The sequence below is a fragment of the Canis lupus genome, chromosome 32, assembly GCF_011100685.1.
Source record: "Canis lupus familiaris isolate Mischka breed German Shepherd chromosome 32, alternate assembly UU_Cfam_GSD_1.0, whole genome shotgun sequence".
Lineage (NCBI taxonomy): Eukaryota > Metazoa > Chordata > Mammalia > Carnivora > Canidae > Canis > Canis lupus.
The window spans coordinates 13,738,636-13,751,384 of record NC_049253.1 but is presented as its reverse complement, the minus strand read 5'-3'; the positions used below and the strand labels follow the sequence as shown (position 1 = coordinate 13,751,384).

General features: G+C 38.9%; 1 protein-coding gene and 1 long non-coding RNA gene across 3 annotated transcripts in view; one reads left to right on the top strand and one right to left on the bottom strand.

Moving 5' to 3' along the window:
- Positions 1 to 10,877, top strand: part of TET2 (tet methylcytosine dioxygenase 2) — a 125,253-nt gene extending 114,376 nt beyond the window's left edge. Inside the window, exons 9-11 of the mRNA XM_038581992.1 lie at positions 1,130 to 1,267; positions 3,609 to 3,963; positions 6,054 to 10,877. Of these exons, the coding sequence (XP_038437920.1) occupies positions 1,130 to 1,267; positions 3,609 to 3,963; positions 6,054 to 7,546 (1,986 nt within the window). The 3' untranslated portion in view covers positions 7,547 to 10,877. The remainder of the gene's footprint in view (positions 1 to 1,129; positions 1,268 to 3,608; positions 3,964 to 6,053) is intronic.
- Positions 8,066 to 12,749, bottom strand: part of LOC111093580 — a 77,895-nt gene continuing 73,211 nt past the window's right edge. For both annotated transcript variants that reach the window (XR_005382735.1, XR_005382734.1), the window contains 2 exons: positions 9,490 to 9,597; positions 8,066 to 9,010 (listed from right to left, as the gene is read on the bottom strand). This is a non-coding gene — a long non-coding RNA (uncharacterized LOC111093580). The remainder of the gene's footprint in view (positions 9,011 to 9,489; positions 9,598 to 12,749) is intronic.

The window sequence follows — 12,749 nt, the reverse complement described above, 5'->3', positions numbered from 1 at the left end:
ATATTTTTAAGATGTCAGTTTTCCCTAAATCAATCAATGGATTCAGTACATAACCTATCAAAATGTTACCAAGTATTTCGAAGGAATTGAGAAGGTGATTCTAAAATATATAGAGAGAAATACAAAGGACCTGGAATAGTCAAAGAATTTTCAAAAAGATCAGAATTTGAAGATTCTACTCCCTGATTTCAAGATTACTAAAGATCTATATTTACTAGTAATCAAGACAGTGATCTTGGCATACACACACACACACACACACAAACCAACACACCATTATATATCAAAAGATCAGAATAGAAAGTTCATAAATGGGCAGCCCCGGTGGCGCAGCGGTTTAGCGCCGCCTGCAGCCTGGGGTGTGATCCTGGAGACCCGGGATCGAGTCCCACATCGGGCTTCCTGCGTGGAGCCTGCTTCTCTCTGCCTGTGTCTATGCCTCTCTCTCGCTCTCTCTGAATGAATAAATAAATAAATCTTTAAAAAAAAAGTTCATAAATATATCCAGCATGCACAATCAATTTATTTTCAACGAAGGCAATTTATTGGCAACGCTTAATCTTTTTGTCAAGTGGGGTTCAAACAGTTGGGTAGCCATATGGAAAAAAATTAATCCTAACCCTTAATCTTATACCATATGTAAAAATTAACTCAAAACATATCCATTTATTATAAAATTATAGAAAATGCAAAGTAATCTGTAGTGACAGAAAGCAGGTCAGTAGTTTCCTGGGAACAAAGAAAGTAACATTAATTAAAAGGGGAAGGAGGAAACTTTTGGGAATGATGGATATGTACATTATTTTGATTGTTGCAATGGTTTTGCATATATGCATGTCAAAACTAATCAAATAGTACACTTTAAATATATGCTGTTTAATGTATGTCAAATATACCTCAAAACTGTAAGATAAAAACTTTACCATATCAAGATAGTTTGTTTTGTGTCATCCCATTGTATTTCTGGATATAAAATATGCAACATTTTTTAAGTTCTAAATAGCCTAAATACTACGAGAGTCTTTCTGACCTGTTCAGTTTAGAGGTCTTACACTTATTTCTCAAATGTATGCCTAAGAAGTTCAAATGCCTAAGTACTTACATTCACACACATGCTTTTATTTTTCAGATTGAATATGAACACAGAGCACCAGAGTGCCGACTAGGTCTGAAGGAAGGCCGTCCATTCTCAGGGGTCACTGCATGTTTGGACTTCTGTGCTCATGCCCATAGGGACTTGCATAACATGCAGAATGGCAGCACATTGGTAAGTGAGGTACAGACAGGTTAGCAGCACATCCTGTTAAAGACTGGAAGGCTGGAAGGTAGCAGTGTGCGAGGAGAGGAGTATGTTCTCTGTAGATGTCATTGCACAAGTGTTTTCATGAATGAATTGCTGTTGCAAAGGTGACCTTGTTTGGCATATCTAGTACTCTCATAACAGGTTGGCACATTATTGGAAATCTGTTGAGAAGTACATGAAAATCATGTAAATGTTGGTGCGGAGCTAAACCAGCAACTATGCATTGCCAGCTACCATTAGCTGCCAAAAGTTCTTTCAAAATTCAGTGTCAGGTATCTGGTAGGTTATAATCAGTAAAGTAAAAAGCCACATACAAGCCAAGGTGCCAGACCACTTGCTGAGAGAAGTACAAATGAAAAGCATATCATCCATGGCATAGTAACTACTATAGAAAATTCAAAGTACAAAAGAACCCATTATAACTACATAGTATAGTGGGTGAAGTGGATTGGCCCATATAATTGGAGGTTTTGGTAAGTGGGCAAAATGAATATGGTCTTAGGGTGGAGTAGTGTTCAAAACTGAGTCTATGGTGTAGCCTTCCATGTAGCGAGATAAACTATATCAATACATGTAACTCTGGTTTTTAAAACTAATGTGTGGTATTTCATTGCATGAATATACTACACAATATATAAATCCATTCTCCTACTGATAAAAAATGGATATAAATATAATTTTGTCACCACTAACAATACTACAGTGAACATTCAGTCTTCTTGGGCATCCATGGAAGAGTTTTCTAAATATGCTGAATTTTAGTATATAATAAACATTGGCGGTCTAAAAATAAACAAAAAAGTTCACATGAAGAAATTATAAATTAATCCACCTAATGAGTCATTAACATGGATATATGTGTAGTTGAGGAAGATGACCAATGAGACTTAAGATGAAAAATAGAATACAGAGACCAAAGCCATAGTCTAGGGTAGAGAAGAATCCAGGGAGGCGGTAAGCAATAGAGGAAGTAATTTATGGAACATAGTATGAAGTTTTTGAGAAGCAGAAAAGGTATTGGTTTAATGGTCTAGAGCAGAGGTCAGAAAATTTTTGTATTAAAGGTGAGATAGTAAATATTTTAGACTTCACAGGCTACATAGGGTCTCTGTCACATTCTTTGTTTTTGTTTTTTTATTAAAAAGGCAAAAAACATTCTTAGTTCACTGGCCATGCAAAAACTGGCTGTGTGGCAGATTAGCCTGTGGATTTCTGATCCAGGAGGACCAGCACAAGGCTTCTTGTCCATAATATCTAAAATCATCACTAATTGTGTATTGAGCACTTGCTCACTATTAGGAGGCTAGGCTAGATTCTAGGAAGAAAAAATGATAATCAGAGCCATAGTAGGTCCTAAAAGTAACCATGTTTCACTCTAGCAAGGTGATGGATAGTAGACAAGACAGAGACAAGAAGGTTTTGTGTAAAGAGGACTTTTCCTGTAATAGGTCACAGTTTCCATGAGGTACAAAGGAAAGCAGCACTAGGTAAGAACAGAATAGGGATAAACATGAGGGAAAAGGTGGCAAGTGCTCAGAGACATTGATTTGGAAGTCTTTTTGTATAGGCGGTGAAAAACTCATTTAGTACCATCTGTTATCTATCAAGGTAAGTCTGTTATGATCGCATTCAAGAGTATTTTCCGATGATTTTATGTATTATGTGCACTTTAAATAATCATGATCACATTTTTTCTGCATCAGTCAAAAACACTAAATGCTAAAAGCCAACAAATAATCTCTTGCCAACACCAATATGACTGTGGTTAACAAAAGAGAAAAAGTACCATTAAATTAGCAAAGCAAGAGGAGTAGATTTTTCCCCTTTCAGAATAGCCCCTTGTATTTTGCAATAGCTTAGAAGAGAAACGAAAGAAAGGAAGAAACTTTTAGCCACTTTTTGAAGAAGCTCCACATCTCTCACATCTATTTCTATGTGTGAAAAGTAGGCAATTGCTTCATTTTGGTGGGTGACACTTCTTTCCTTAGAATCAGAAATATATGTGAAGAACAAAGTGAACATAGGTAACATTTCCTGATGGACTCAAAAAAAAGAAAAGGAAAAAAGAAAATCAACATGGACTTCTCTGTCTCCCTGTACCATTTTGATGCAATCTCCCTCAATAACAGACAGACTCGGTTCATGGTAATAGGCATGTCACTAATCTGGTCCAAGAGACCACCACCGAGAATCTAAATACTGAGAGGGAGAAAGATACATACGCGCGCACACACACACACACACACACGCGCGCGCGTTTCTTTTGGACTGAAACTGAGGCTGTACTGTTTTATTTCCCTGCTAGGTATGCACCCTCACTAGAGAAGACAATCGAGAAATCGGAGGAAAACCTGAGGATGAGCAGCTCCATGTTCTGCCTCTCTACAAAGTCTCTGATGTGGATGAGTTTGGGAGTGTCGAAGCTCAAGAGAAGAAGAAACAAAATGGTGCCATTCAGGTTCTGAGTTCTTTTCGGCGGAAAGTCAGGATGTTAGCAGAGCCAGTCAAGACATGCCGACAAAGGAAACTAGAAGCCAAGAAAGCTGCAGCTGAAAAGCTTTCCTCTCTGGAGAACAACACAAATAAGAATGAAAAGGAAAAGTCAGCCTCATCTCGTACAAAACAGACTGAAAATGCAAGCCAGGCTAAACAGTTGGCAGGTAAATATAAAGTATTATAAATCTTTGTTTTCTGAAAGTTATGTTAAAAAAAAATGAATATCTTTATTTTTGGCCAATTATATTCAGTCACGTTCTTAGTTTTATACCAGAATCTTCCCTGAAGTCCCAAGGGCCAAGCTTTGATCTTGGAGATGGTAATGAGATATTGCACCCTCAGCCCCAGCTTGTGGGAGAAGTTTGGAATCTATTATATAATAAATAGCAAAGTTTTATGATATGGTGAAATTAATGTTAATCTAGCAGTGGCAGGGAGGCCAAATTAGAGACAGAGGAGCTATGAGTTTGGAGACAGATGCAATCCAAGAGTATGGTAAGAAAAGCTTGGGTTTGGGTGGTAGCAGTGAAGATTTAGCCAAAAAATGATGGAAGGGAGACATCTGGGTGGCTCAGAGGTTTGGCACCTGCCTTTGGCCCAGGGCGTGATCCTGGAGTGCTGGGATCAAGTCCTGCATTGGGCTTCTTGAGGTGAGCTTTCTTCTTCCTCTGCCTATGTCTCTACCTCTCTCTCTCAGTGTCTCTCATGAATAAATAAATAAAATCTTAAAAAAAAAGGGGGGGGGAGCAATTGTTCCTAAAATGATTCTCAATACATTGATGGCAAAACATTGGAACAAAGAAAGAAAAATTTAAGACTGACTTCAACATTGTAAGCCTAGATAACCAAAACAATACTATTTGTTGAAATAGGAGGTTTGAAAATAGCATTTATGGGGCAGGGGAATAAGATACCTTTCCTTAGCCATATTAAGTCTGAGTTGAGGAGTAGTTATCTTCTAAAGCTTTTACTCATCCAAACAGATCACATCTGTGCTAGTAGTAATAGAGCATTATTTAATCAGTACTAAGTTGATACTTTCTTTTCAAATCCCCTTGTTTATGTCTTCAGTTAATTGCTATAAAAAGCCATGCAGTATAATGTCCATATCCACATTTTACAGATGGTTTTGGCCTGGACATTAAGAAAAGAAAAATATGTATCTTTTAAGTTTAGTCTACCAGTTTGCTTAGAACCAACCATCTATACTTCATAAAGTCAAATTTCCCTACCAACTCATTTCAAAACCTTAAGAAACTAAGTAATTTCAAATAATATGCTGAAGATACTTAATAAAAATCTGTTGATGGGTTGACTAATACTAAGAGAAGTAAATCCTGTTTACTCCTTAATCTCTCCTTTAAGTTAGCTGCAAAGTATAATTGGATTAGAAATTTGCCTCCAGTCTTTTCTAACTGGTTTCTGTAATAATTGTTTCAATTCTCAGGGCTGCCATTACAGTTCCATTTATTTGTTCTTTTCTCATACATAGATTTTTAAGCGAGGTCATGAAATAAAAATACGACTTTAAAATTTTTAACTTACAAAGCTGAAAATTCCTTTAAAGTTTTATTGACAACTGTATAAATAGGGTTTGCCAGTTATATAATAAGATGTGCTTTGAGTGTTTAAATGAACGTCACACTTTTTTTGTAGCATTGCTGAATCTTCTGTAACAAGTATTATGCTACTGCCAACTATTTAACAAATTTTATTGCATGCCAGGCAATGGATAAATAAAGTAATATAAGACCTGGTCCCTTCCTTCAAGGAGCTGCTTTGCACTAGCAGAAGAGGACTAACAATGCGTAATTACAGTACATTAGGGAGCTTTGCTCTATCTGACCTATGTGTGAGGTGGGTATTATACATGCACTAGAAGATGAAATCATAGAAGGCTTCCTTGAGGACTGTGCCAATGGAGGGCAGGGAGACAGGGTGGAGGGAGAAGGCCACGTCAGGTAGAATCTGGAATGGCCAGATACATGGAAGCTCCAGAAAACATGATGCTCTCAGTGAAACAGCTTTGGACATTTGTTACATTCCCAAGTTGCACTATCGTAGAGATCTACTATTTAACCTAACACTTTAGACAAAAAATTATGCAGGACAGGGTCAGCACCCTGACTTTGCTCTTGTCCTCATTTAATGGGTATAATCTTAGTGGGGGTTCTCACATACATTTAAGCATCCTCACTAGCTTCTATATGATAATAATCAGACATATTTGTGTGCTTTCTCATCCTGTCCACAGAACTTTTGCGACTTTCAGGACCAGTCATGCAGCAGTCCCAGCAGCCCCCGCCCCCACCCCTGCAGAAGCAACCTCCACAGCCCCAGAAGCAGCCACCCCAGCAGCAGCAGCAGCAGCAACAGCAGCAGCAACAACAGCATCACCCCATGACAAATAACTCTCAGTCAGAGTCGGTCAACTCCTACTCTTCCTCTGGATCTGCCAATCTATACATGAGACGGCCCAATCCAGTTATCCAAGCTTATCCGAGCTCTTCACACACTTCAGATATTTATGGAGGCGCCAGCCCTATGAACCTCTATTCCACCTCATCCCAAGCTACAGGTTCTTATTTGAATTCTTCTAACCCCATGAATCCCTACACTGGGCTTTTAAATCAGAATAACCAGTATCCAGCATATCAATGCAATGGAAATGTATCAGTGGACAACTGCTCCCCATATCTGGGTTCCTACTCTCCCCAGTCTCAGCCCATGGATCTATACAGGTATCCAAACCAAGACCCTCTCTCTAAATTAAATTTACCACCCATCCATACACTTTACCAGCCGAGGTTCGGAAATAGCCAGAGTTTTTCTTCTAAGTACTTAGGTTATGGAAACCAAAATATACAGGGAGACGCCTTCAGCAGTTGTACTATTAAAACAAATGTACACCATGTAGGGACATTTCCTCCTTATTCCACTCATGAGATGGATGGCCACTTCATGGGAGCCACCTCTAGATTACCAACCAATTTGAGCAACTCAAACATAGACTATAAGAATGGTGAACATCCCCCATCTTCTCATATAATCCATAACTATGGGGCAGCTCCAGGCATGTTCAACAGCTCTCTTCATGCCCTGCATCTCCAAAACAAGGAAAATGACATGCTTTCCCACACAGCTAATGGGTTATCTAAGATGCTTCCAGGTCTCAACCATGATAGAACTGCTTCTGTCCAAGAAGGCTTACACAAATTACAGGATGCTGGTAACCAGGAGAAGCAGCCTTCTGCTGCCGAGGACAATGATGAAGTCTGGTCAGACAGTGAACAGAGCTTTCTAGATCCTGACATTGGAGGAGTGGCTGTGGCTCCAACTCATGGGTCAATTCTCATTGAGTGTGCCAAGCGTGAGCTTCACGCCACAACCCCTTTAAAGAATCCCAATAGGAATCACCCCACCAGGATCTCACTTGTCTTTTACCAGCATAAGAGCATGAATGAGCCAAAACATGGCTTGGCACTCTGGGAAGCCAAAATGGCTGAAAAAGCCCGAGAGAAAGAGGAAGAGTGTGAGAAGTATGGCCCGGACTATGTGCCTCAGAAAACCCATGGCAAAAAAGTGAAACGGGAGCCCACTGAGCCGCATGAACCTTCCGAGCCCACTTACCTGCGCTTTATCAAGTCCCTTGCTGAAAGGACCATGTCCGTGACCACAGACTCCACAGTAACTACATCTCCATATGCCTTCACTCGGGTCACAGGGCCTTACAACAGATACATATGATGTCGCCCCTTGTGGTGGGTACCTCATTTTAAAAAGACCACAACCAACCAACTAACCTGTCTGTAGTATAGTTCTCAATGACGGGGGCAGTGGGGAAAGGACACAGGATTCATGACAAATGTGGTGGGAAGAACCTCAGCTCACCAGCAAAAAAAGAGGTCATCTTACCATAGCACTTAATTTCCACTGACTCCTAAGTGGTCACAGATGGCATCTAGGCAAAAGACCAAAGCATTCTATGCAAAAAGAAGGTGGGGAAGAAAGTGTTCCACAATTTACATTTTTAAACACTGGTTCTATTATTGGACGAGAGGATATGTAAATGTGATTTTTCTCCCCCTTACAACTCTACACATCTGTGACCACTTTCAATAATACCAAGTTTGCATAGTCATGGAACACAAGTCAAACAAGTACTGTAGTATTACAGTGGCAGGAATTTTAAAATACCATCTGGTGCTGAATATACAATGTACTGAAATACTGGAATTATGGCTTTTTAACATGCAGTTTTTACTGTAATCTTAATATTAACTTTTATTTATCAAAATAGCTACAGGAAGCATAAATGAATAGACAGCAAAACACTGAATTTGTTTGGATGTTCTAAGAAATGGTGCTAAGAAAATGGTGTCTTTAACAATTAAAAATTTAATGCCTTGTATCATCAAGATGCTATCAGTGTACTCCAAGGCCCTTGAATAATAGGGGTACCTTTTCATTCAAGTTTTTAGCATAATTACCTATTCTTACACGAGGTTTTTTTAAAAAAAAAATGTGGACATTTAAAGGCCTCTGGATTTTGCTCATCCAGTGAAGTCCTTGTAGGACAATAAACGTATATATGTACATATATATATACACATATGTATATGTGCACACACGTATATGTATAAATATTTTAAATGGTGTTTTAGAAGCACTTTGTCTACCTAAGCTTTGACAACTTGAACAATGCTAAGGTACTGAGATGTTTAAAAAAAAAAAGTTTACTTTCATTTTAGAATGCAAAGTTGATTTTTTTTTTTAAGGAAACAAGGAAAGCTTTTAAACTATTTTTGCTTTTCGCCATGCATCTGCTGATGAGCAATGTGTCCATTTTTAATATAGCCAGTTAAATCCACAATGGGGCTTACTGGATTCAAGGGAATATATTAGTCCACAACACATGTTTTCTGGTGCTCATCTCACATGCTATACTGTAAGTTTTATACAAAATTGTATGACAAGTTCATTGCTCAAATACATAGTTTTAGGAATTTCCTCTTAACTGCAGGTAATAAATAATGACATGCTACAGACTTAACAAAGCTAGTTCACTTAAGCCGATGCTACTTTAGGGATCTGTATGCTCTTCAGCAAACTGAATGGCAGTCTGCTTTTGTGTTGATAATTGTACATTGTGATGTTGTCATTTCTTAGCTTAAGTGTCCTCTTCTCCGGGAAGATTGAGCAGATTGATGCCTGCGTAAGATGAATAAACAGGGTTAGTTCCATGTGAATCTGTTAATTAAAAAGAAAAAAAAAAAAAACAGGCAGCTGGTTTGCTGTGGTGGTTTTAAATCATTAATTTGTATAAAGAAGAAGTGAAAGAAATGTATAGTAAGTAAATTAAATTGTAAACAAAACTTTTTTAATGCAATGCTTTAGTATTTTAGTACTGTAAAAAAATTTAAATATATACATATATATGTATATATATATATATATATATGGATTTGAAGCAGAATTCACATCATGATGGTGCTACTCAGCCTGCTACAAATATATCATAATGTGAGCTAAGAATTCATTAAAGGTTTGAGTGATGTTCCTACTTGTCATATACCTCAACACTAGTTTGGCAATAGGATATTGAACTGAGAGTGAAAGCTTAGAGCATCATGTACCATCATTTTTTTCCAAGTCTTTTTATTATTATTATTATTATTAAAAAAGCATACCTTTTTTCAATACTTGATTTCTTAGCAAGTATAACTTGAACTTCAACCTTTTTGTTCTAAAAATTCAGGGATATTTCAGCTCATGTTCTCCTTATGCCAACATGTCACCTGTGTTTATGTAAAATTGTTGTAGGTTAATAAATATATTCTTTTTTCAGGGATTTAACCTTTTTATTTTGAATCCCTCCTATTTTACTTGTATATGTCCTGATGTAACTAAAACTAATTTTGTAAAATCTGTTGGCTCTTTTTATTGTAAAGAAAGCATTTAAAAAGTTTGGGGAAATCTTTTGACTGTTTCAAGCAGGAAAAAAAATTACATGAAAATAGAATGCACTGAGTTGATAAAGGGAAGATTGTAAGGCAGGAGTTTGGCAAGTGGCTGTTGGCTAGAGTCTTTCAACACTCTAAAGGGTGAGTTTTTTATCCTGTAGCCAGTACAGTAGAGGTCCATGAGGACTTCCCTACATAAGCAGAACACTTAGGGGTGTGGCATGTAATTGTATGATTACATTTTGGTCTATGTATATTTGTGCTTACTAACATTTCAAATAAATTCTTAATGAAACAAGACCTTTTGAGTTTTACTGGTCAAGTCTTTATAACATGGCTTTTGTCTTTTTTAAAAATTTCCCTTCAGTTTTTGGCTGTGACCAATTTACACAGATTTTTAAAATGTTTGCTTTGCATATGTCAAAACACATGATTTAAATATTTTGCATATACCATATATCTAACCCCAAATACTTGGTTACTACATGCACATCTGTTGATTTTGAGTCAACCATCCCTATATGAATATTTGGTTTCTCTATCATCCACTGTCATTTGTCAAACTGCTGGCCAACAAGAGCAAGAAGTGTAGTTTGGGATCTGGAGAGAGGGAGGGAGGGAGGGAGGAGGAGAGGAAATCAAATGGCATATTGTAAATATCAGATCTATAATTGTAAATATCAAACCTGCCTCAGTTAGAATGAATGGAAGCAGATCTCCAATTTGCTTATATAGGAATATCAGGTTAACTATATAGCCATACTTGAAAATGCTTCTGAGTGGTGTCAACTTTACTTGAATGAATTTTTCATCTTGATTGACGCACAGTGGTATACAGTTCACTTCTAAAGCTAGTGGTTAACTTGTGTAGGAAACTTTTGCAGTTTGACACTAAGATAATGAACTCTGTGTGCATTTTTCTATGCTTTTTTTAAACTTAGTTTCATTTCATTTTCATGTTCGGTTTGTCTATAAAACCTGAGGATGGTTATAAATACTGTAAGTATTGTAATGTTATGAATGCAGGTTATTTGAAAGCGTTTATTATTATATCATTCCTGATAACGCTATGTGAGTGTTTTTAATAAAATTTATATTTATTTAATGCACTCTAAGTATTGTCTTGTTGAAGTTTCTGTTTATGCCTGAACTACTGTTACTTCGATGAGGCAAAAGGGAATGAGAAGAAATTGCTTTTTAAAGATACTCTTTAGATGGTTGTTTATTAAACTGTACCTAAAATAATATCTGGATGATTAAAGCCAAAATTTTTCTCTAGCGGAATAGCCTAGATATTCAACTTTTTTTCCAGCTTACTTTGGCCTGTTTATTTTGTGTGTGTTGTCAGTACTAGGGATGGAGCAGTAACACTTCTGCTGACCAACTGATGTCCCTTCTGGCATGTGGCCTGTGAGGGCTTCTCAAGATGCAGGTACATAGGACTGAGCTCACATGGCTTAGAGCTAAGGCCAACCCAGTTCTCAGACTCCTCTTCACATTCACTCTTCCCAAGGAAGATTCCTCTTCCCACATATCAAAAAGGCAGGCAGTGTTAGGCAAGAGGAGTGGGGAGAGGTGGTCTGGGAGGGACCAGATGAATGTGCCAGTCCTCATCCCTGCCGCGAGGCTTCAGGGAGCCGCAAGCTGGATTGTCCTCATCTCTCTCCCTTCTTTCACACTGATCCGCCCTCACACAGCACCAATGCCCTCCTGCTGAAACACTTTTTAGATACATATTAAGCACTGTTACTAGTTACAATTACGTGAATCTTCCAACCTGCCCGGTGTCCACCACCCTGAACCACCACCACACTCCCACCTGCCCTCCCACCCCCAAATTGGCAGAGAAAGAATTTAAGGGTATTCCCTTTCCTGTATTTCTAACTCTATTCACCTTGGGCCAAATTTTATTTTTTTTATTTTATTTTTAAGTAATCTCTCCACCCAGTGTGGGGCTCAAACTTACAACCCTGAGATCAAGAGTCCCACAATCTGCCAACTGAGCCAGCCCAGTGCCTCCCAAATTTGATTTAGTTATTCCTGAGCCTAGGAAATGACCACCCTATTAGTAACCTTTGAGTTTGTTGATTGGGTGATCCCTCCAGCACTCTACTCAAAGCCAGGTTATTAAGAGAAGCAATGTTGCTGTAAGAAGCAGTAATCCAATTACTTTTTTTTTTTTTTAATTTCAACCCTCTGGGGATATTGTCAATCCCCACTTCACCATCCATCCTCTGGCCGAAACTTGGAAACTCCCACTTTTCATATTTGCTAGTCACTGCCCAGGGTGAGGGAATTTGAGATTCTGTGCACTCAAAAGCTTCTCCTGCTAGGGCTCCATACAGCCCAGGCAGGCAGGGGCTGGTGATGCTGCAAACAGAGGTGCTAGCCGACTTGCTGCTTACTGCGAACCTGCAGGTGGACTGGAATGGGAGAGAAAGCTGGACATAACCAATGAGCCAGCACTCATCAAGTTCTTCCTGCCCCTGGCCTCCTCTGGAAACACTGCTAAGAAGGAACCTTTACAGGCAGGCAGACAGGCCCCCAGCCTCCCTGTCACACTGTGGCACTTCTTCCTTGCCTCAGTCTCCAGTTGGTTTGTCACAACCCCGCCCCTGCTTGGGATAACTCTAGCTCAGCTTTGACCTCTTCCTGCCTCTTTGACTCTGTACTCCATCAGCTGTGACAACCAGTCTCCGTGAGCAAAGGCCTTTTTTATCAAGGACCTTCTCACACTGCTGAGAATTTTTAATTGGTTATGTTGGGTTAGAGGGCATCTGGAGTGGAGAATACAGCAAGAAAGGGAGGCCGGGGAAACATCTTTTCTTTCCACAGCCAATGTGAGGAGAGAGTGCCTGCTGGGTGAAGGCAGAGTCACCAGCCAGTCACTGGGCTCACCACCCAGGCCTTGGGGTGCTTTCCCCTGCCCTCCTCCCTCCCCCGAGAGCACACTCTCTAGTTCTTAGAGTTCATAAAAGATGCTCAGA